We start from the raw sequence: 21,513 nt of genomic DNA on the forward strand, positions 1-21,513 counted from the left end.
CTTGTTTTTTATGGGTCTGAGAGAGCAGTACCTCTGCTGAGCCTGTCAAGGGTGGGGTTTGGGCCGTGGAGGTCAGCAACGGGTCCTAGAGATGGGACCAAGGACACCCAAGGGAGGTGGGTGGGTACCAGCAGGGGCTGAGAAGTACGTGGGAAAGCGACCCTTTTCTCCATCCCAGAGGCTTGGGGTCTTTTTTCATGCCCTCACAGGTCTCCCTGAGCATCTAGGCTGCTCTCAAGTAACCAGTTCCAGGACCTAAACTGGTGTAACATGCCCTACCTGAACTGGTTTGATAGTCCATACTTGTGCCCGTCTCAGCTGCCTCTCTTTCCCACTGTGCAACTTCTCTCCTTTTCTATTCCTCCACTCGCTTCTTCTCTGGGTCCCTTCTGCTGGCTGTGCATGCAGCCACCATCGCATGCACCCTTAGATGCTCCAGCCCTGTGGAGGAAACAGAGGAACTGGGGACGCGTGATTCCAGCCAAAGTTACAAGGACAGCACTTTCCCTGCTTTAGTTCTTTCCCTCCCCTCTCTCTCTTCCCCCTCCCCCTTTTTCTTTCTGTCTTTTTTTTTTATCTGCCTCTTTCCATCCCCTGCTGTGTGCCTCGGCTTTGCGAGATTGAAGGACGGCCAGATAAAAAGCTTCTTTTTCTTTCAGATCCTTTCACCAAACCACCCATCCGCCTCCTCCTCCCCGCCCCATTCTCCTCGCAGATTTACAGGCAACCCAGGGAGAAAGTGTTGGCATTAGCATTTTTAATAAAGAGCTGGCTGGGAAGGATGGCAGGGGGGTGGGGAGACRGGAAGTGAAAAGGCGCAGACAGCTGAAGCTCAAGTGAAGATGCTGCAAGGCAGAGCAAAGACAGAAGAGGAGCAGAAATGGGGCCGGTAGCCGGTTCCCGTGAAGCAGTTGGGACGGGGCACTGCTGGGCGAGATCAACCAGCAGCTCTGGGCACTGGTGGTGCCTGCTCCTTGCTGATGTCCCATCTTCTCTCTTTCCTGCCTAAATTCTGCCTGAATTAGACCGTTATTCTTTGGTCTTCCTCCTCTCATAGGGAGAAGRCCATTGGGCAGAGGAGAGAGCCACATATGCTGGAGGGACATTTCTTGCCCTCTTGTTCTGCACCTGAAATCCACTGTTGCCAATGAAGGGGCCATGGATAGTGCATTGACCTTGCAGTGGTCTAACTGGTAGTTCTGCCTGTTGTCCACTTTTGAGAAGTTAAAACTGTCACACCATTCATTTTAAGTATATACTTGAGGCTGGTACCTTACTCATGCCAGTGGCGGTTCAACTGGACATGGCTCAGCTCAGCRGTTCTTGGGCTGCTGGCTTGGGGGGGAGCCCTAGACAGCTCAAAGAARCAGATGACTTGTTTAGTGAGCTATTTACAGAGCTTAATAGCAGCCTTCTTCTTCTCCAATGACATTTTAGCCACAATCACATGCAGTGACTTCTTAATGCCATCTCCAAACCTTCCTCTCCTGCAGACCCTCTGGTCTTCCTGACAGATCCCTTGGAAGCTGTGATAGCTCGTGGTTATCTCACCTTTCCATGGACTCCATGCTGTGATTCCTCATCCCCTCTGGTTTTTTTTGATTGGAGAAAACTCTTTGCAGTAAGTCAGGAGCAGAAGTGTCGGTCTTGACACTGGGAGCTAGTTTGGTCTCTGCCCCTTTAGGCTGCAGTTTGAGCATTGCCAGGCTCTCAGAAAGGTAAATTAGAGCATTAGAGAGGCAGATTAGAGCATCATAAACAGCACCGAGTCCAGACGGCCTAGCAGTTATTTTGGAAATTTCCACTCAAGCTCAGAACTGGAGCAAAGCACAGATGACAGTCCAGCTGGAAAAAGCAAAGAGGCCTGAAGGTTATCCTGGGGAGGCACTGGCAGAGCTTTGGTTGCAGGAACTCACTCGCTGAATTTGGTGAACTTGGTTGGTTCTGATCTGCTCTACTGACTCCCCATTTTGTATTTCAGATGTCTACCTGCATGCCAAGGCTTGCAAGGAGATGCGAGCTGTCATTTCTAGCCCATTTAATCCAATCTGATCAGACGCAGAGCTGCTTCTGATCAGTCTCTGTTTCTTTTGTGAGCTCTAAAGAGCATGCAACCAAAGTACCCGCCAAGAGCAACAAAAACAGAGCAGCGAGGCGCCTCTGGTGATCACAGAGCGTGGGGACGGAGACAGATGCAGAGGCACACGCTTGCACGGATGGGAGAAGAAAGAGGGGATGAAACAGAGTGGCAGACCCACAGGGGGCAAAAGGCAGCGATCGCGGAAGTGAGACGTGCATGGGGAGAGGAAACCTCTGAGGCAAAAGGCACAAGCAAACAAGAAAAGGTGCCTTTTTTTCTGCACGGGCACAACAGTCAGTGCCGAGCTGCTGAAGAACTTCAGAGATGAGGATGGGCAAGTACCTCTCACTGAGCTGGAAGTCTTCTGCTGAGAACATCCCAGGGCTTCCTCCAGGGGCTGGGGCTGAGCATCTTCCTTTTTTTAAATGCTCTGCTTGGGTTTTAAGGTTAGCTTCTGCCTTCCCTTCCTGGGGCCTTTTCCCAAACTTGTCAAAGTGCCAAAGGGAATTTGACACCCGCATCCCTCTGGGACTCAGCGGGGCCAGGCCAGGCTCCCCTCCGGAGCCCCTTCGAAATCCCACGCCACGTAGTCGTGCAGCTAAAGGCTGAGCAATGCCTAGTGCAACCTTTGTTTTTATGGGYCCTTTTGATGCAGAGTAGGTACCAAGTGGGGCTGGCTGGGAAGATCACGCAGCAATCTCCCCAGGGGCTCTTCCTAGGGCACTTAACACTGGAAACCTGTTTCCAGGCTTAAAACCAGCATTGCACTAATTTTAGCACCGGTGGGAAGCTGCGGCTCAGAGGGATGCAAGGCGGTCTGGGCGCTGATTTACGCCTCCCAGGCAGGCGAGATCCCACCGGCTGCGTGGCACGGACATGTCAGCATCCGCAGGCTGCCAGATCTGCCTGTTTGTGGCTGAGCAGAGAAGTCCGCCTTTCCTCCGTGTCGTTGCAGYGCCTTCCCCAGGGCTGACTTCTGGAAGGAAAGTGCAGCTCTCGTAACAGTTCCTCTGCCTGAGTCGACGAGGAGCAATACTTTGCCTCTACTTTTGTTCCCTGCCTGGTGCGCTCCTGAGAAGCAAGAGCAAAGCCCATCGGCAGGAGGGTTGAGAGGTGGAGACGTGAAGCATTCGCGGTACTGGTGAGACGCAAGGAGCGCACCACTTCCCTTCCGAAGCTGACCTCTTTCAAGACAATCCGGTCGGGGGGCTGAATGTAATCCTCCACTTCTGGCCGACTGGACAGAAAGGTGGCACTGTGTCCCAGCGAGGAAATTAGGTGGGGCCCTGTAATCCTGCAATCGGGATTTTTATTTTGTCCTTGCTGAAATAACTTTGGATTAGAAATTAAAATGCTTGTGCAGGAGAGCTGCAATTGCCTCCCAAGAAAATCCTCGGCCTTGCGGACAGCAGGGTACTTACCTTGCSCCGTGCAGGGAAGCCTCTTCTCGCCTTTCTCGCTCGGCAATGTGTTCTTAAAGGCAACAATACGATGGGATGGAAATTTCTTTCTCTCCCCAGCTCTGATCTTTCCTCTTGCAAATGGGATTCGGAGTTTGAGGGTTCAGGATTGGAGGGGGCGAAGGGCTTCGCATTTGCATTGTGTTTCACAGTGTTCCCCGAATTCTCTCCAGTTCCTCGATATYTTTTTGAAAATGCTGCAGCTGGACGCCAGCAGGTTGCAGAGTATCGTGTCCCTGGATATCGATGCCCCGGTGAGCTCAGCCCTCAGCTGCGCAGGGGCAGCTAGATCGCATTTCTGGTTTGCAGTTTGTTTTCTGTGGGCAGCGTGTGGTAGCAGATACCCTCAGGTGGGCGTCAGCGTGCATCGCGCCGAAGATGCACGAGGCTCTAGATTGCATTGCTACGCAGCTCTGTGCTATGTAGGGCAGGGCGGGTGGAGAAGACGGGACCCATCAGCTCTCCAACCTCCTACTTTGCTCCAGACTCCCAGTTTGTCTTTTAGAGCAGTTTGCAAAGTGATGCATCTTCGTAAGCTGAAAATCCTGGAGCCGTTGGTATTTAGGCTGTCGGATCTGAGAGAGGGAACCTCCTCCTTTAGCATCCTCGCTGCTGGATGTATGACCATCACCACGCAGCCCTGAAAGCTGATGCTGTGCTCCACTTTCTGGCCTCAAGGGAAAGGCGCCGTCCTATCACCCAGGCATTACAGCTCTGCAACTGCCGGGCATTGCAGCTCATGAGGCAAACTGCAGTCCTGGAATATGTAAATAAACAAACATTTATTTTTTACTGACCTCCAGGGGAAAATTCCCCATTTCTGAGGCAAAAGGAGAGAAATACTTTGGTTATTTTTGGATTAGCACCCTCCCCTCCAAAAAACAGTGAGAGGTAAGGGAATGCAGTCTGGTGGTGAAACAGCATCCCCAAACCGCGAGGCTCCCTTTCGAAAGCGTGGAAGAGAAACGTTGCAGTTGCCTTTTTCTTCTTTTTGCGCTTTGATAGATGTGACGCAGATCCCTAAAACGGGAGCCGGGTGGGTGGTACCGGCACGTACAGAGGTGCGTGTGGCTTACAGATCCCGGGTGCAAGAGCGGTCTGGAGTATGTCCTACTGCCGCTTGCGTGTTATATTTTAGGGAAACGTGTCCGCGCGCGTCGAGCGCAACGTGGGTCTCGCGGCGCTCTGCTCGCTCCGGCGCCGCCTGCCTGAGCTCGGGGCTYGGGGCTGAGCCTGGGAAGCGTTTTGGCCGGTGGGCAGCAGCACAAGCATGAGAGCAGTAYGATTGCCTTTGCTTTGTGCTTGCAGGCCCTGGCCGTACACCATATTCCAGCGCGGGTTCGACTTGGTGCTGGGAGAGCAGCCGTCGGATAAGATCTTTCGGTAAGTGTTGCTGCCGTTCGTCCCTCCTGGCATCGCCCTTGCAGCCCCCTTCCCTGCCGTGTTCTTCCTAGCAGTAGTTTGATGCGTTTTGCTTGGGCTTCCCCCCTGCGCCACGGGTTTTCGCCTCCAGTCTCCCCCCTTCCCGTTTCTCTAGCCATGGGCTCAGTTTCCCCCCGATTTGCAAGCCGCATCCCTTGGAGATTGCCCTTTCCAAAGGGCATGTTTCAGTCTTGATTTCCCAAGGGTCAGAGCGTGGACGTGCTGCTTAGGTTAGTTGTGATTTAGGTGGAAGTCTCCTAGAAGCCAGGCTGAATGAGCACCGAATCCACCTCGGCACTGGGCCTGAAAGAGGCCAGCACAAAGGCGGCAGCCCTGCCCGAGTATCATGGGGCACTCAGAGGACAACCTTTCTCTTTGCATCACAAGCATTTCTGCTCCTAATCCACATGCTCTGACACCATGGTGGTGAGAGGGAGGACACAGATCCTAAGCACGCAGGAAAATGGGGTGTTTTGAGTGGGTGAAGAGCCTAGGCGGTGGCAGCAAGCACTCAGGGCTTGCTCCCAGGCTCCAGGGCTCTGCAAGCAGCACATCTTCTGGTTTCCCAGACACGGTGGCTTCTAAGGATGCACCAGCTGATGGGCTTTGGACCACTGAGTGGCCTCAGTGACATTGCATGTCCCCGCTCCGCAGAGGTGCTGGAGACATCTGCATGGAGGCTTGCTTCCATCGTGGTGGCAATGGGGAGATGCAAGATGCATGGAAGGGGGCACACGTCCCAGCGTCCCACCATATTTGGGCCTCTGGGATGCTGCAATCTTTCTCCTTCCCCTTCCTGTTGCTGGTGATGTCTCTGATTTTGCACATCTCCTCCCTGGTTTTTATGGTGAGGCTTCAGCCTCAGCCCTGCAGTGCTGCTGTTGCACTCCCTTGAGCCTAGCCTCGTCCATGGGATGGAGCTAGCAAGCAGATGATGTCATTGGCAGTGAARATCCTTGAGGTTCCTCAGATAGCCAAAAACCATGACCTAGAAAGAAATGCTGAGCAAAGAGGGGGGATGTCTGATTAAGTGAATGTTTGCAAAGGGTTCYCATGGCTGGTAGGAAAAGCTGCCTTGGCTTAGAGAGATATGAACAAGGAAGAGAGACAGTCTGTACTGCTGCAGGTTAGAAACACATCTCTCAGTGTGGCTTATGTTGACTTAGCAGGATTTGGGGACATACGGATGGTGCACAGTGATCTCTTGAAACCCTCAATACCCTCTTTTCCACATCTGTAGCCTTCAAGGCACCTTTCTGCTCCCTCACCCATGTGAGATAGTTTTTATCCCACCTACCACGATGCCCTCGGCAGCCTCCCTGTAACCCAGCAGGTTGTGGCAAAAGGCAATACATCTGTGGGCAACAGGGTCAGCACAAGTCAAGGCTGCCTTCACCGAGTTTGGAAGGAGAATTGGGCATCACCCAGTCATCTGGTTTGGGGGTGAGAAGAGTTGTAGCCTCTAGGAAGGCTTTGGAGAAGCCCTGACCATGCAGCCAGCATAGGGAGAGCACACCGGACTGTTTCACCCTAGTTGGGGACTCTGGGAGGACTCAGGTGGCTGCACATGGCCGTACTGTGCCACCTCCTGGAGAAACATGAGCACGGCCAAAAGGCTCCAACCCACAGCCAGAAAGGCATGGGTTGATGTATTCCCAGGGGCTGGTTCCTCCTCTCCCTCCTTGATGAGAGCTAGTTTGGGGCTCTGAAATAGGAGGATACCTACTGGAAGGGGAAATGCCTGAGTTTTTTTTTACTGATGCTTTAGTGGGTCATTGAAGAACCTTTGGAAGAGCCCTGTCCCTTTGTGCTGCCGTGGCTGTGTGGTTCACAGAGGTATCCATGCGTGGTATCCACGCCTGCCTGCCGCAGCGAGGCATCTGCTTCTGCTGTCTATTCTCCTGCTAACTCTGGAAGGTCTGGACACCTYTGAAAGGAGGAATAAATACATGAATTATCCCGCATTGTCCCTCCCTCCTCCTCCTCCTCCTCCCCCCCACGCTCCCTGTCAGCGCGTGCTGGGCTGATGGATGGCAGCTTCCCATGCCTGTCGCGTGTGAGCGGGGCCGAAYCCTCCCACCTGCCTGAATCGCTGTTGTGGCTGCCGGGCTCTTGATACGAGGAAGGCAGTGGAAATGTCCTGTCCATCCACCTATCTCCGTGAGGCGGCTGCTGAACTCCTTTCTCCGTTAAAGACACAAAAGGCAGAAATACCAAGAGATATCCRCATAGGAGGGTAAAATTCCTCAGCAAGGAGCCAGCTGGCTGCACCAGCCCATTCAGTTTGCAGGACGGGACTGTTCAGACTTGCGCTGGGACCTTTTGTTCTAATGTAAAACCAAAGTGTTTGATAAGCCACCTGAAGAGGGGTGCAGGTGCAGTATTCTGGGTGGGCTATGAGGTATGTGGAGTGGGGAAGCTAGAAGACATCCAGGTCTGGTTAGCTGCCCTGCCTTGCTTGGCATTCCCTTTCATCGCAGGTCTCTTTGCTCTATCTGGCAGGTTCACCTACACCCTGGGGGAAGGCATGTGGCTGCCGCTGAGCAAGAGTTTTGTCATCCCACCGGCTGAGCTGGCTATCAACCCCTCCGCCAAGTGCAAGACTGACATGACGGTGATGGAGGATGCAGTGGAGGTCAGGTAGGTGCAATCTCGGGATAGAGTAGAGGCGCTCCACAGAGGCCATGCAAGATCCTCAGGAGGGTTTGATGCTGGGGAAGTCATAGCCTTGGCATGGCTCCGTGACACTGCTGCTGTGTGACCAAGCTCTTTGGAGACCAGGGTGACTGTTTTTGTTGTGCTCCATGAAGCGCTTCTCACGGCCTTGGGACAAACCCCAAATCTTTTGTGCCTTACTCCAAGCAGAAAGCTGAAGAGAAGTAGTGGGGAAACCTTTCCTTGYCCCAAACCTGATGATGAATTTAATCTCAATATATGAGCGCAGCCTRATATTGAGAGGTATTCTAGCAAGTATGCCAGTGCTACCACCCCAGGTATGTGCCTGGGACAAGAGGGCCAACCCAGAGCACATGGGAATTGTTAACAGTTGACTCAGCCTATAGCCCCACATTTCATGGGCAGAGATCAGTACATCTGGCAACATCTGCCCCTCCTTGGGCTCTGCTCCACCGTACCTTCCAAAGCTGAACCTTCAGAGATATCTCCACTCATCTCAGTAGACAGCGTGTCTCTCTAAAAGCTTGACTAGTGTAAGGTTCATAGCTTACTGACAGCTTGAGGAARAGCAGGGCCATGGAAAACGCACGTGACGGTTGTGGTTGTGGGTGCAGTGCCTTCCCATTGCAAGTAGTTGGGTGGTGGCACGTGCAGGTCTCACTCCAGCTCATCAGGTTGGCACCAGAAGGAGAAAAGCTGCCCATCTGGTATCACTGGAGGTGCAAACCTGCGTGTGAATGCATGTGTGAATGTGTTGTGCTTGGGTGGGTGTGCTCTCATTAGCACTTTCTAATTTCGGTTAAACAGAACGGTTCCTAGAGCCAAAGCGCTGGGTGTGACTGTCTCCTCCTTGTCGCAGGGAAGAGCTGATGACCTCCTCCTCATTTGATAGCCTGGAGGTCCTCCTTGATTCCTTTGGCCCTGTTCGTGACTGCTCCAGGGACAATGGGGGCTGCAGCAAGAACTTCCGTTGCATCTCGGACCGCAAGCTGGACTCAACAGGCTGTGTGGTGCGTACTGCTGCCCAGCGACCCCCAGAGTGCTTGCTTGCCTTCTTCTTGAAGGCTGTGAGAGTTAGCAGAGATTTCCAGAGCATGAAACCGAGAAGGATCGAGTCAGCCCAGTCCTTAACATGGTKGGGAGTGGAAATCTAATTTTGGGGGACAAATACAAAATGTTTGTTCCCTGTTTAATCTCACTGGTGTTGTACAGGAGATGGCTTCAGCTCCTGCTTCCTGACATACCSCTGCCCTTGGAGGGGACAAGCAGGGGGAAGGACCCTTGGTGCCAGGGAAGGTGCTGGCTGAGGGAGCTGTTATACAGACCTCAGAGAGGAAAGCAGATGCACATGAAAAGGAGAGGGAGAACAGGAGGGGAAAAGACAGAGGTGTTGGCAGACGCAGGGGAAGGAGAGCATGCACTGGTGGTCAGCCGACTTGCCGTGGGGTCTGGCTGAGACACAGGGCATTGCCCTCCGGGGCCAAAGRGCGGTGCTGGAAAGGTTCATTGGTTGTAAGTCCCCTTCCTCTGTGGAGGTCAGTGTTTTTGAGGGCTGGGAGGGCAGCCTGGAAGACATGGTGGCTGTTGTATGGCTTGGCCTGTGAACCTGCATCTCCATGTGAAACTGCCGTGTCAGTGGCGAGGGGATGATGCAACCCTGCTTCCTTCCTCTTTTCCCATTGCCTTGGGCATAATGTTTTGAGGTTGTTTTTGTACCAGGAGATGTTTTCTGCCTAGRCTGCTGCAGCATCTCCTGCATCCCTGCCCTTGCTGCACACATGCGAGCTGCTGCCAAGGCGAGCGAAAGCAGCCCATCTGCTTCAGCAGATCTCCAGGAAGTCCCTCATCATTCACGCACTTCCCTGTCAGTGCTGCAGCTGTTTGGCTGCATGGGGAAAGTGTTTGCCCCTAGACAGATGTGCTAGCGGGGCTGGGGGGAGCCAATTGGGTTCCCCCAGATGGCTGCTGCCAGCAGTGGTTTTCATTCACCGTATMGGCAATAGGGACGTGAACGTGGCTGTATCCCTGCTGCTGTGTGCTGCCGTAGGCTGAGGTCGTTGCTCAGGACCACCTGCACTGGGGTGCAAGGGCTTTGGGGCTCACCCGCAGTGTCTGCCCGCCCGTAGGTATGTTGGCACTGCTCTGTCGTGTTGCATCTCATGCGCCTATTTCCACCCTGATCCTTGCAGAGAGCAATGCCCCATACTGCAGAGCCCTGAAATCAGCTCTGCATGGTGCATATTGCCTCCCAGGGCTGGAAAATAACCCCTTTGCCCAGACGTTAGGACACCTCTCCCCATATGCCCAGATGTGCACGTGGCTGAGCAGCTGGGTGCAGATGAGGACTCCGGGTCCAGGAGGTGAGCAGTGGTGGACAGGGAAGGAAAGAGCGTAGTTGAGGCTGCTCTGCGTGCAACCAGCTCGTTGTGTGCGAGGCAGGGTGAAGGGGCAGTGGGCTYGAGGCTTGCTCCAGGGGCTCCCACCTGTGGGACTAGGCTCCTAGGGGCCACAAAGTGGCCTTAGGGCAGGAGGAAAGTTTTCTGACCAGGCAGCCATGTGCTGCCATCCCCACACTCGCCCATTCCCCTCCATCTCGGTTGGCAGCTCCTGGGCTGCGTCAGCGCATACGCCTCTGGCATCCCTCCAGTGTCCCCCCAGGCTCCCATAGTGCCAGGCCAAATGTGAAGCAGCTAATTGAGTCTCCGGACGCAAACTGGCTCCGTGCAATGTGCAGATGGGGGACGTAGATGGKTTTCTTATTGTAAGGGCAATGCTGCCTTCCTGAAACACGGCCCTCTGAGGTCGGTGCAAATTCCTGACTATTTGCTAACCATGAAGCTTACTTTATATTTCATCCCCACTGTGGCCCTCTTTCTCCAGAGCCTGGGCTCACCTCTTGCTCTCTGCTCTGCTAGTGCCCGACGGGACTAAGCCCCATGAAAGACGGCACAGGTTGTTATGACCGTCATGTTGGCGTGGATTGCTCGGATGGCTTCAACGGGGGCTGCGAGCAGCTGTGCCTCCAGCAGATGGTCCCACTGCCCGATGACCCTCTGCTCTACAACATCCTCATGTTCTGTGGGTGAGCGTCCCAGGGGTCTGGCCACTGCAGCACGCAGGGGTTCTGGAGGAGCACAGGGCACTCCTTCCTCACCAGGTGGATACCTGTAAGCAGGAACCTGTGATGGGCTCCGCAGCCCATTTGTATTCCTCACTTGAGGAGGGCAAACAGGTGCAAGTTTATGAGCTTACGCGACCAGCTGTGAAATAAGATCATTACTTACGCTCGGGATTTGCTGCACTGTAACCTCTTCCCAAGCAAAATTCAAAGTAGGCTGGCTCCAGCTCTGCCACGTGCCAGACCCATCTGGAGATGGCATGTGGCTGCAAAGTGAGTGGGGTTGAGCAGCAGAGCTGCCTCCCAAGCACCGCAGAGCCTCGGCTCCTGAACTGGTGACAGCCCAGCTGAGCAAGCGGGAGGAGGAGGCTAGGTGCTGCTGGTGAGGAGTTGTACCTGAGGTCGTAGGATCTGGTGGCTCTTGCAGCCAATGTTAGGCAGGGTCTGCTCCACTCCTGGGGTCCCCAGTGGGGTAGCTCAGTGTCCCTGGTTCTGGGGGCTGCAGCCTGATGGCAGGACTCTCATTGCGTTCCCAGGTGCATCGAGGACTACAAGCTGGGCATGGATGGGCGATCGTGCCAGCTCATCTCAGAGTCATGCCCTGAGGGAGGAGACTGTGGGGAGACCCGAGAGCTGCCCATGAATCAGACTCTCTTTGGGGAGATCTTCTACGGCTACAACAACCACTCGAAAGAGGTGGCAGCAGGGCAGGTGCTGAAAGGGACATTCAGGTGAGCAGGGATGTTGGGAGATGACCCCTGGCAGGATTAGTCCTCACCGTCCTGTCTGAAACCTCAAGAGATTGCCTGGTCCTTCAGGCTTGGTAGGACATCAGGAGGCTGGTGTGCAATCCTGCTCCTGAAGCTTTCCATGGAGAGCACGTGCCCTTGTAAAGGGTATATCCAAGGGTGGGCTTGAGGCTGTACTGGGTTTTTGGAGGGTGTTACGTGTCAGATCAGAAGATCCCAGGAGGATTGCCTTTCCTCCAACCCTGCCTTCCTCTCTGCAATGAATTTCCAGGCAGAACAACTTTGCCCGGGGCTTGGAGCAGCAGCTGCCAGACGGGCTGGTGGTAGCTACGGTGCCGCTGGAGAACCAGTGCCAAGAAGAGCTCTCGGACCCCATGCCTGACCCTGAGTTCCTCACTGGTGAGTAAGCCCAGTGGCATTTGGGGCCCTCTCACCCCAGCCCTGCCACCAGCACACCTGGCTTCAGCCTTCATCCCTCGTGGAAGATGCCTTCCCAAGCAGTCCAAAAAAGTCAGGTCAGGCTCCCRTCTGATTTATCTAATCTGGCTTTAGCCTCCCTGGCTCACCTGTAAGATRAAGGCAATATATTTCCCACAACATTGTTTTTGGTCAACTGCAAATGGAGGGAGTCTGTAACGTTGCCTGGATGGGGCTGTCTTTTGCCAGATCGTCCATTTGCGGGAAAGAGGATGAGAGACTGAGTGAGGAATAGCTATAAAATAATTGTGTGTCATAAAAGCTCAAGTATCCAATGGCTATTTATAAAAAGACTTTTGTTTATTCAAGGCATTTTTTTTCCAAATGCCTTTCATTTGATTTCCAAATCAGAAAGTCTTTGCCAGTGTGACGAAGCATTCAAAACCTGTCACAACCAAACCAAAATATTTCAGTTCGTCCCAACAGAGCATTACAGGCCRTGAGAAATGAGGCTCTTGGATGCCYAGACAACCTTAAATGATTTACCTTTTTCCCACCAAGTTGCCAGCACTCCTAAATAGCCTTTATTTCCTTGGTGCCTGTTTCTGAGACTTGCGTATTGGTTGCCAACAAACCCTTCCCTGCTGCCTCCCGGGAACGAGCCCCCCTCGGACCCGGCTCTCCTCGACTCGACCCTTCACGCCGGTGCCGAGGATGCCGAGTCCAGAGGATAAGCCCACCTCGAAGAGGTCCTGCTTTTCGTCCCCGCTGCCGTGGTTGCCGTGGTTGCACCGATGTAACGAAGGCGGTGCTGCCACGGCCTCAGCGTTGCGGAGGGGTCGGTGGGACTGGAGCTTCGCTGGCAATTATGTCAACGAGGCAGAAGCCGGAAAATTACGCTATTCATTTTCCCCTGCTCTGCCGGCTCTTTGTGGCTGATTAAGAGGAAAAAAAAAAAAGAGAGAGAAGAAGTGAAATCTCTGCTTGTCAGTAAGCAGATCCGGCTACCGCCGTGAATACACGAGAGGCAGAGCTGCTGAGTAAGGAAGGGCCGGTTTCGCATAAACGCTCTGCAGGGAAGAGCAGCACTCTAAAGCCGCCAGGAGCAGCCGGCACCGACAGGAGAGGCGCTGCAAGGCACAGCACCTTATCCTCCASCTTCGTTCCTTGCTACGGAGGAGATGCGCTTTATCGTCCTCCCGACCTCCTGGGGCTGATTCGCAGGGGCAGGACTAAGTGGCCACCGAGGGGCCTTACCAGCCCTCTTCTCCACGAATTTCTGGAGCACAATTTCTGGTGCACAATTAAATGGCCAGAGAGTGGGTCTCTTTGCTTGGAGAAGATGCTAGTTGCCCTCGTTAATACTAGTGTGCATGCTGGAGCTGGCACATCTGCTAGCTTACCCCCTTCTGCCCCAGGAAGCTTCCCAGAAAGCTTCTGGCCTTACCCTGCRTCTCTGCTTCCATGCCACCAGTCGCTGTGGCCATCCCCATGTCTGCCCCATGTAACACCAGGGTCCTGACCCACATCTAGGCCCTTTCCAAAGGCTTTCTGGCCTTGTTCAGCCCTTGCCTAAGCTTAGCACAAGCATTTGGAGGCCCATGATTTCCTCAMCTGCCACAGCCTCCTCCTTAGCTGTGTCCAGGCATGTGGGACACAACTGTCGCTGACACCAGCAGGACACGTGGCCTGGCCCAGCTGATGAAYGGCTCATTAAAAAGCACCATGCTCATTAGCAAAATAATTAACACACCTGGGCATGTCTTTGGACCAGTCTCCGGGAAGGAAGCAGGAGGCAGTGGAGGAAGGCAGCTCCTTAGCTTCAGAAGCAGAGCCYGGGACTGCGAGAAGAAATGAGCCTGGATGCTTTCCTTTAAAGCTGTGATTTTAATTGCCAGGGAGCAGCTGACCTTCAGCCCTTCTCCAAATACGTCACCACCTTCCCCCGTGGGTATACACACACATACACAWACATGCATGCTTGTTCCTACCCTGCTGGTGGATTACTCTGCCCGAGGCAAGGTGGAGCTGGGCAGCTTTGCTTGGAGATTGCAGGAGATCGGGAGGGTGCTGGTGAAATGCTCCTGTGTAGAYTGAAGGTAGCTCTGAGGCCAGAGAGCAGAGGGGACTCACTGTGGGTGTAGTTCTGGCCTGGGCACTGGCGGTACTGAAGCCATGGTGTTGTGTCTCYGGCAGGGATGGTGAACTTCAGCGAGGTGTCTGGATACCCCCTCCTGCAGCACTGGAAGGTGCAGTCCGTCATGTACCACGTCCGGCTCAACCAGCTGACCATCTCCCAGGGTAAGGGTGCAGGACTGTGGCTACTGGGGCAGTGGTAGTTACCTTTGGGACAATTTGGATGAATTGAGGAGTCGCACTGCTGAAATACTGTGTTGGGTCCTTGGGAAAGAAAAGGCAGCGTTGTCATGGCTGTTCCTCAGAGCTGAGGGGAGGCAAGAGGAAATACAGCCTTATTTTGGCAGACGACAGGCTCAGAGGTTGGTTCCCTGTTGCAAGCGAGGGGTGTATGGAGTGGCAAGGGCTCGGGCTRGGGCTCCCCTGAGATTTGAGCGTCTCCACCTGTCTCCTCTGCAGCTTTCAGCAATGCGCTCCACTCTCTGGATGGAGCCACCTCTCGTGGAGATTTCGTGGCTCTGCTGGACCAGTTTGGCAACCACTACATCCAGGAGGCCATGTACGGCTTTGAGGAGTCCTGCTCCATCTGGTATCCCAACAGGCAGGTCCAGCGGCAGCTCTGGCTGGAGTATGAGGACATCAGCAAAGGTAGGAGCCCATCTGCAGGAAGGCTCTCCCASCATGCACAGATCCCCTCCCGTGCACCTGCTTCCTCCCTGGCTCATAGCCAYGGGGCACCACGAAGCTCGAAGTGGGGTCGCGCTGGGCTGTGCTGCCCTCGGCGTAACAGGGAAAGTGCCCAGCCCAGAGTAAGGGCTGCTTCTCTTTTCRTTCTTATTTATACTCCGCTCACATGCCCTTTGGAGAGGTCGAAGGACTCCCATGGACTGCAGCAGGCATTAGTCCAGGCCACAAATACCCCTATCCCCAGGGAAATGAAAGGCGAGTGCATTAATCCTGCCAAGCCGTCCTGTCCTATTCTGGACTTAACTGTTATTTGTCTTTAATCCGATTCCTTCATTTCTTTTGTCTCTTCCGTATCTGCGCTATTCCACTTGTATCCCAGGTCCAGACKTTTTTTTYCCCCCTCTTTTTTCTCCTGTAATGTGGTTTCTTCTCCCAGGTTGTCAAGGCTTTGCTTATAATGCCTCAAAACTAGTTATGAACTGGTCACTGGACAGGACAGCTCAAGGGAGCTGGGAAGGAGCCAGGTACTCGCTTTGTCCTGCCCGTTAAAGCCAGCCAGGGCGGCTGGCAGATCCTGGGTGCTGAGCCGGGATGGACTTTGATGTCGAGAAACGGGCGTTTGAAATGCGCTTTAGAAATAATGCACATCAGTGAAAACTTGGAAATCCCTGGCATCAGCCCCCGGCTTTGCAGACTGGCGATGGCTCGTGGCCTGTGAGCAGTTTGGAGAAGCTTTCCGAAGGCAGAGGGAGCTGAACGCCTGGTTGCCCTTGGACGTCGCTGGCGCCTTCCTCTCGTCTGGGCCTTTGGAAAGCAGCTTGGAGATGTTCCGTTGCCTTCCCCCTCCCCAGCACGGCTCTGGCACTCCAGGACCGAGGACTTAGGCTCTCGGCATCCCAGCAGTTTGCTTGGGATGGCGCCACGCTCCCCATAGCTGTCTCCCAGTCCCAGACTCTGGTTAGCACGGAGCAGAGCTGTTGCTTTGCTGGGCCGGAGGTGGCTTTGGCTTGTTATGTCTCGCCCAGGGTATTTACGGCTGCGTGCAGCCAGGGAGCTGCCRTTTGCGGCTCAAAGGCAGTGTGACCTGATACATCATTTTCATCGTGAAGCTCCATAACGCTCAATATTGGCACCAGAATATTGCGCTGGTTGTGCTGCACTGCAGCCGCAAAGACGTTTGTTTTCTCTCTGGGGCTGTCATGCGGGAAGAGCTCCTTTCCGAGTCTCTGTTGGATCCTGTGGATTCAGCCCTCGTGGAGCCTGGCCCTCTTCCCGAGCCCACCTGCAAGAGTACAAACCCGTCGCTGTTCTGCTGTGGGCTGTCTCCAGATGTACCATCTTTTGATTGTATTTACTTTTTTTCTCCTGCAATTTCCTCCTCTTTGATTTTCCTGCTTGGAGACTTTTCAGGTCTGGCAGTCTCTTTCCACCCACAATATCACATTTCGGTTTCACTCTGGCACCTGCCACTTTCCCTCCTTCGCTTTTTTGTTTGCAAAGTCAAGAGTTGGTTATCGATTGAGAAATTGCAAGAGACAAATCATTCTCAGGCTCCTCCGCTTTCCCTCTGTGCCTGCTAAGCTGCAATTCACAGCTAGCCCAAAGTGCTCCATTTCCAGCTCTATGGGGTAGCAAAGCAATGCTCTTGTGCCCTGTTTTTTTGTTTAACAGTCTTGTTTTCTTTGCAGGAGTCTCGGAGATAGGCCAGCGCTGGCCTGTTTTGCTACAAAACCTTGAAACGGGAGGTTCTCCTGCAAGGCACAAGATAGAAACAGACTGTTTCATTAGCTCAGGCACCAGGTCTTCTCACCCTGGCAATAACCCACCAAGGCACACAGTGTGGCATGGGATGACAGTCCTAAGATGCAGTCCCCAGGTGGGACWGGAGAGGAAATGCTGCTAGAAGTGTCCAGAGCATTTTTGTCAGAGCACGGAGAGCAAAGAGCCTAAGAGTGCGCCTGGCTCTGCCCATTCCCTTTCGCAGCCTGCTGCCAACTCCAAGCCACAGGACTGGGAAGAAAACTAAGGAGGCATTGGAAAGATCAGTAGATGCTCTCCACAGTGATTTGCCTGGATGTCCTATGGCTTCCCTGCAAGCCCACCAGCCTCTCTAGTCCTCATCCCCATTATTCCCCCTGGGCCAAATGCTGCTCTCTCTTTCTTTGGCATAAAGACAAGTTTTCTATCCTTTGGCAGGGCTCTTGGATTGAGAGCACCATTCTGCACATCAAGGCTCACAGCAGTAGGGCAGTTGCTAGCTAGGGGCACAGAAATGACATGCAAATCSTACATTTTCATCTGCCATGAAATGCCAGTTTCCCCTCCTTGCAGCGTGCCAAAGCATTTCCTGCTGCATGAGCATCAGAGATGCTTCCACCTGGCAACATCAATACTCTTCTCTCTTAAATGGCAAGGATCTGTCAGCTCCTCTGTTCAAAGTGAGATGCAAGGCAGTGTGCCAGCCAGTGGCTTAGCTAGCCCCTCAGCTCGCCTACTTCTTTTGCCAAGGACTTGCCTTCCCCCAACACTCTCTTTTGCCCTCTGCTCCCTGGCACTGACCCAGCAAAATAAGAGGGAAACGGTGTTTGCTGGATGGCAACCTAGATCCCTGGATGCCTAGGATCCATCTTTGCTCCTGGCCAGTCCTGGGCTTAACTTCGTTTCTCCAGGTGCASTTGGACATGTTGCCCCTGCTCCCACCACCCTGGAGAAGGATCCTCACTTCTCCTGGAGCTCCCTGCTTCATAGTCGAGTCCAGGGCAGGTTGTCCACCTGCAGCCACCCACGCGTGGCCTTGGGGCTTAACATCGAGAAAGTGGTAGAAAGGGCAAGTAGAGCCTCAGGATGTGGTGTGGAAAGTCTTTGTGATGCCATGGACCTGCCTTGAAGCCACAAGAGAAGTACTTCTTCCTTCTCGGTGTTCCYATGTGTCAAACAGTTATACTGTTCCTTGCCTATCATTCAAAAACAGGCAGGTCTTGAATGCTACCGAAGGGCCAAGCCCTGCCACCCTGCCTACGCCACCGGCTTGGTGCCATACCACAGGGACTACAGTGGCACACAGCGCCACTACCATTGCTTAGAGCTCAGAAAAGCATAGACCGTGACAGTCCTTTACTGCTGCAAATCTTTTGCTGAGAGCGCTCGGGGCCTTCGAGGTCAGGCAGGCAGTAGAGTGTGTGACAGGACTGTGGCAGCTCTAGCAGCGGGCTTGCTTCTAGAGAATATGCCTGCTAGCACAAGGTGTCTTGCAAAGGCTCCCTGTGACAAGACTTCCCATGGCATTTGCTATTGCAATGGCAATTTCCACAAGGACCTGCTTTGCCTCCCCAGAGATTGCRTGTATTTAAGACAGATACTGAAAATTTTCCCAAGAGTTGCTATTTTACTTCATCCACAACCATCTGGGTTGAAGTGCCATGCTCACCTGCAAAGTGGAGTGCTGTGGCTGCATATGGGTGCCCTGAAGGAGAGAGACCAGTGCAGGCTGGTACTGTTTGGCCCCACTCCTCTGTGAACTTGCCCAGCTCATTTCAACYGCTCCTATAAAAGAAGATTTTGCAGGGCTTTCAAAAACGATCCCAAACTTCCTTTGCTATAGCTGCGGGTCATGTTTTTTTGAACACTTAGATTCTTGCTAACCAGAGCATATGTTCTCATAYGTTCTCCTGTTATCTTTTAATTGGTTTCTCTTCTAAAATTGATACCGACTGTTCATGCTGGTGGCGGAGGCTGCCACTGCTAAACCAGCAAAGTGTCTGCCAGCTTCACAGCTCTGCATGAAGACATAGCCCTGTAAGCGTGTTTGTGCGCCCCAGCCTGCCTGATTGCTCCCTGGGCCCTCWCCATCCCATCCCATCTTTGCTGGCTTCTGGGAGAAATGGCCCAGAAGGGGCTCCTTCCAGGCATGGGCAGGGATTTGATTTCATGGGAGGTCACTGAGCTTAGGTCTCGCCTGAAATGTGGAGGCCTATGGTGGAGAGGGATGCTGAGAGGCAGAGCCAGGCAGCTTTACCTAAGCTGTCTCCAGCGACATTTAAGCAACATATTCTTAAGACCTCCATAGATGAAGCTGCTGTGTCTTCCCTCGATAATCCACTCCAAGGCTTTCTGCATCCCCACCATTTGCACACAGGCCACCAAAGCCTCCCCAGTGTGGATCTGCTGCCATGCCCTGGGTGAGCTGACAGCTCGTATCCTCGCTGCAGAGTCCCACATCGGGTTATCTTGAGCTTTGCTGCAAGGCATGTTGGCCATGAAAGGCTGGCAGGAAGGCTTAATGTGCCTTAGGGCTCACTGCAGGATGGCAGGTGAATCAGCTTCTACCCGTCCTGGTACCTGAGGCATGGAATTTGGACTTCYTCCTGCCCTGTATGACCCGTGATGGCATTTTTGTTGCATATTCCATATGAAGCTCCCTATCTTCTGTTGCCTCCAAGAGCTGTGGAATTAGGCTGCATTTGACTTTGCAGAGTTGAAGTGGGATTAGCTCCTTCAGACGACTGGCACAAGTATTCATCCTCTGGGGTAAAGACCTGACCCCAGCCATAAGTTTGTGAGCCACTGTRCAGACAGACCTCCTCCTTGGGAGCAATTTGGGATACCAGCGTATCCCCCTCCTCTGCAAGGGAAAGTGGCTAGTGTTGCTCTCAGGAGAATCCAGCTCTGCTGAGTAGCTGTTACATCTTAAGGTGGAAAAACTCTCAAAAATGCCTGTGATGCACCAAAAGAGATGATTCATCCAGTGTTGCTGCTTGCCTCTTCCTTTCTGGGTGGTGCTAGGTTCGCCTGGCACTGCGCCCTTCCCTGTGAGAGCAGCTCATCCATCSGTCAGGTGCCTGGAGATAGCTCAGCATCAGTGTGCGGCAAACTTTGTTTCCTTTCTGAATACAAAAGGATGCAGACAATTTGCCTGGCTTCAGGTCCAYGTCGCCTTCTTACCACAGTGTTTCACTGCAGAATGACCCTGTCTTTGCTGTGTCATGGGAGGCATCTCAAGAGAGGCTGTAGGCATGCTCAAGGTCCTGCCAGCCAGGCTGTTAGATATCCTGGTCCACTTGTTTCACTTAACGTAGGACTATGCTGGAGCTCTTCTGTTTGGATATCTCTGCCCATTTGAGGCTGATTTGTGACGAGTAGGATGTGGTAGGAGTAAAGAGACTACAATAAGCAGCAACTGTGTCTTAAAGGGTCCTTGACAGTTCATTAGAGGCTCTGAATTGTTCATGGAGGAAGAGATGCAGTTTAGTATATTATTCAAAATCTCCAGGGAATTAGGCAGGGCAGAGGTGTCTCTGCCTTACCTGGCTCTTTAGCTGTAGGCAGCCCACAAACGGAAGAGCATGACCCAAACTGAAAGGAAGACTAGGAGGTCCCATGGCCAGGAGGAAGTCTTTGGAGCACATGCTTCAGACGTGGACAACATTGCCTGGCACAGCGATATAACAGATTCTTTATTTGGGGGAGCTATGAGAGGGAGTAGGATTGGGGGCCGGCCATGCTGGGCGACCCAGCATGCAGGGGGGCAGAAGGACAGGCTCTCAGAGCCCTCTGGCCACCTATCCTGTCCCATCTGAGCATGGACTCCTTCCATCCTTTCCCTCTGGTTTGGACAAAAAACAAATAGACCCAAAGAGCCAGGGTTGAACTATGAAAACACTCCCTTTCTCATGGTGAGAACCCAACGCAGGTATGAGGAAGGGACTGGAGAAGGTCTTGGTGATGTGTGGGTTATCCAAGCTGTGGAGGCCATTCAGAGCACCCTGAAATGCTTGGAAATGTGCATTCAGGGAGCATTTCTACACTGCTGTGTGCAGACAACAGCTGCCAGAACACAAAGTTGAGGTCTTTGTGTCTCTGTCTTATTCCGCCCACTCTCTATGCTTGTATAAGCCTCTGCCCACAAACACTGATGGCTACTGCTGGCTCTGTTTGCACAGACAGGTCTCTGAGACGTAGAGATAGCCAGGAGGTAGGGGGAGATGGCTGGAGTCCTAGCCTGCACAGCACACATTTTTGTGGTTTTGTTCAAGGGCAGTAGTAGCARTATGCTGGGCTCAATGTGCTTGTGATTCAAAGCAGACCGCAGCCACCCCGGGAAGTGATGACTGCCCACAGGCAGGCCACTGGCAGGGTACACCAGGTAACCCTTATGTATCCAGTGCTGGAGGTACTGCTTGTAAAACTGGGGAACTTGCTTTATTCCGTTGGCAATCAGTAAAGACCCGACAATACCGTCCACATGGTCGGAAACCAGCTGGATCAGTCAGTGGATGAGATGTTCCTTCCTAAAACTCCAGTTAGCTCATGATCAGGTTTAGCATTCTCTTTCTTCTGCGAAAGGGACAGAAAGAGGGGCCGAGCCCATATAGCTKCTGTATGGCCTAGTCTGAAACTGAATTTCCCTGGTTTTCAACGTGTTTTTGTGTGTCACTGCCCACGAGCTACTGGGTTTGACAGTGACTCTTTGGGAACTAAAAGTGTCAAGTAAAGAAGTTAGCTACAATCCAGACAGGGCAGAAAGGACTACTCGCAGGCTCGAGGGGCAGACTGTGTGGAGGCTGGTGAGGAAGAGCTTTAGCACCAAAGGGTTTCTGCAGAACGTTTTGGTGGAAGGCTTCAGCATAGGGCAGGGAGGAAGGAGACCAAGCAAGTTCTCCATAACCCTCCAGCTGCAAGAAGATGGCTCCCTCTCGTGGAGACTAGAGCTGGTGCAAGAACAGCTCTCCCTCTCAGGTCTATCCACCTGCGCCCCAGGCATTGGGCAAA

The 21,513-nt window shown here is 53.3% G+C and overlaps 1 protein-coding gene across 1 annotated transcript in view; it reads left to right on the forward strand.

The window, feature by feature from the left end:
* The window catches only part of ASTN1 (astrotactin 1), a 62,062-nt gene that overhangs the window by 30,420 nt on the left and 10,129 nt on the right, over nucleotides 1-21,513 (forward strand). Inside the window, exons 9-16 of the mRNA XM_085299633.1 lie at nucleotides 4,849-4,923; nucleotides 7,465-7,602; nucleotides 8,498-8,648; nucleotides 10,554-10,720; nucleotides 11,293-11,487; nucleotides 11,777-11,904; nucleotides 14,119-14,223; nucleotides 14,518-14,706. Of these exons, the coding sequence (XP_085155759.1) occupies nucleotides 4,849-4,923; nucleotides 7,465-7,602; nucleotides 8,498-8,648; nucleotides 10,554-10,720; nucleotides 11,293-11,487; nucleotides 11,777-11,904; nucleotides 14,119-14,223; nucleotides 14,518-14,706 (1,148 nt within the window). The remainder of the gene's footprint in view (nucleotides 1-4,848; nucleotides 4,924-7,464; nucleotides 7,603-8,497; nucleotides 8,649-10,553; nucleotides 10,721-11,292; nucleotides 11,488-11,776; nucleotides 11,905-14,118; nucleotides 14,224-14,517; nucleotides 14,707-21,513) is intronic.

This window comes from Rhea americana, unplaced genomic scaffold, assembly GCF_003343005.1.
Source record: "Rhea americana isolate MKP2758 unplaced genomic scaffold, rheAme1 scaffold_151, whole genome shotgun sequence".
NCBI classification, from domain to species: domain Eukaryota; kingdom Metazoa; phylum Chordata; class Aves; order Rheiformes; family Rheidae; genus Rhea; species Rhea americana.